At 70.8% G+C, this 520-nt stretch overlaps 1 protein-coding gene across 1 annotated transcript in view; it reads left to right on the top strand.

The window, feature by feature from the left end:
• Positions 1–520, top strand: part of SLC12A5 (solute carrier family 12 member 5) — a 29,871-nt gene that overhangs the window by 24,158 nt on the left and 5,193 nt on the right. The window contains exons 13-14 of the mRNA XM_025191970.1: positions 6–212; positions 376–495. Of these exons, the coding sequence (XP_025047755.1) occupies positions 6–212; positions 376–495 (327 nt within the window). The remainder of the gene's footprint in view (positions 1–5; positions 213–375; positions 496–520) is intronic.

Here is a 520-nt window from a genome sequence, read left to right as displayed (position 1 = left end):
CGCTGCCGGCGGCCGCAAAAGCCGATGGATGTGGGGGGCCAGCCCCTCAGCCACAGCCCGAACGGGGCCCCCTCCCCACGAGCGGCTCAGCCTCTGCCCTGTCCCCCCCGCAGGTTCTTCCTGATGTGCTACATGTTCGTGAACCTGGCCTGCGCCGTGCAGACGCTGCTGCGCACGCCCAACTGGCGGCCCCGCTTCCGCTACTACCACTGGTGCGTGCATGCGTGTGCGCGTGCGGGGCAGGGGCTGGGTCCCGCTGGGCTGCCGTGGCCGGCGCTCCACGGGGCTGGGCTGGGTGTCCCAGGGGCCGTGCCAGCCTCGGCAGGAGGACACGGGGCAGCGGGTCCCCGCGGTGACACTCCTCGGTGCCCACAGGACGCTGTCCTTCCTGGGCATGAGCCTCTGCCTGGCCCTGATGTTCATCTGCTCCTGGTACTACGCGCTGGTGGCCATGCTCATTGCCGGGCTCATCTACAAGTACATCGAGTACCGGGGGTGAGTGCGCCCGTGCCGGGGCGGG

The sequence above is a fragment of the Alligator sinensis genome, unplaced genomic scaffold (genome assembly GCF_000455745.1).
Source record: "Alligator sinensis unplaced genomic scaffold, ASM45574v1 scaffold1369_1, whole genome shotgun sequence".
Lineage (NCBI taxonomy): Eukaryota > Metazoa > Chordata > Crocodylia > Alligatoridae > Alligator > Alligator sinensis.
This window is presented reverse-complemented; position numbering and strand designations above follow the sequence as displayed.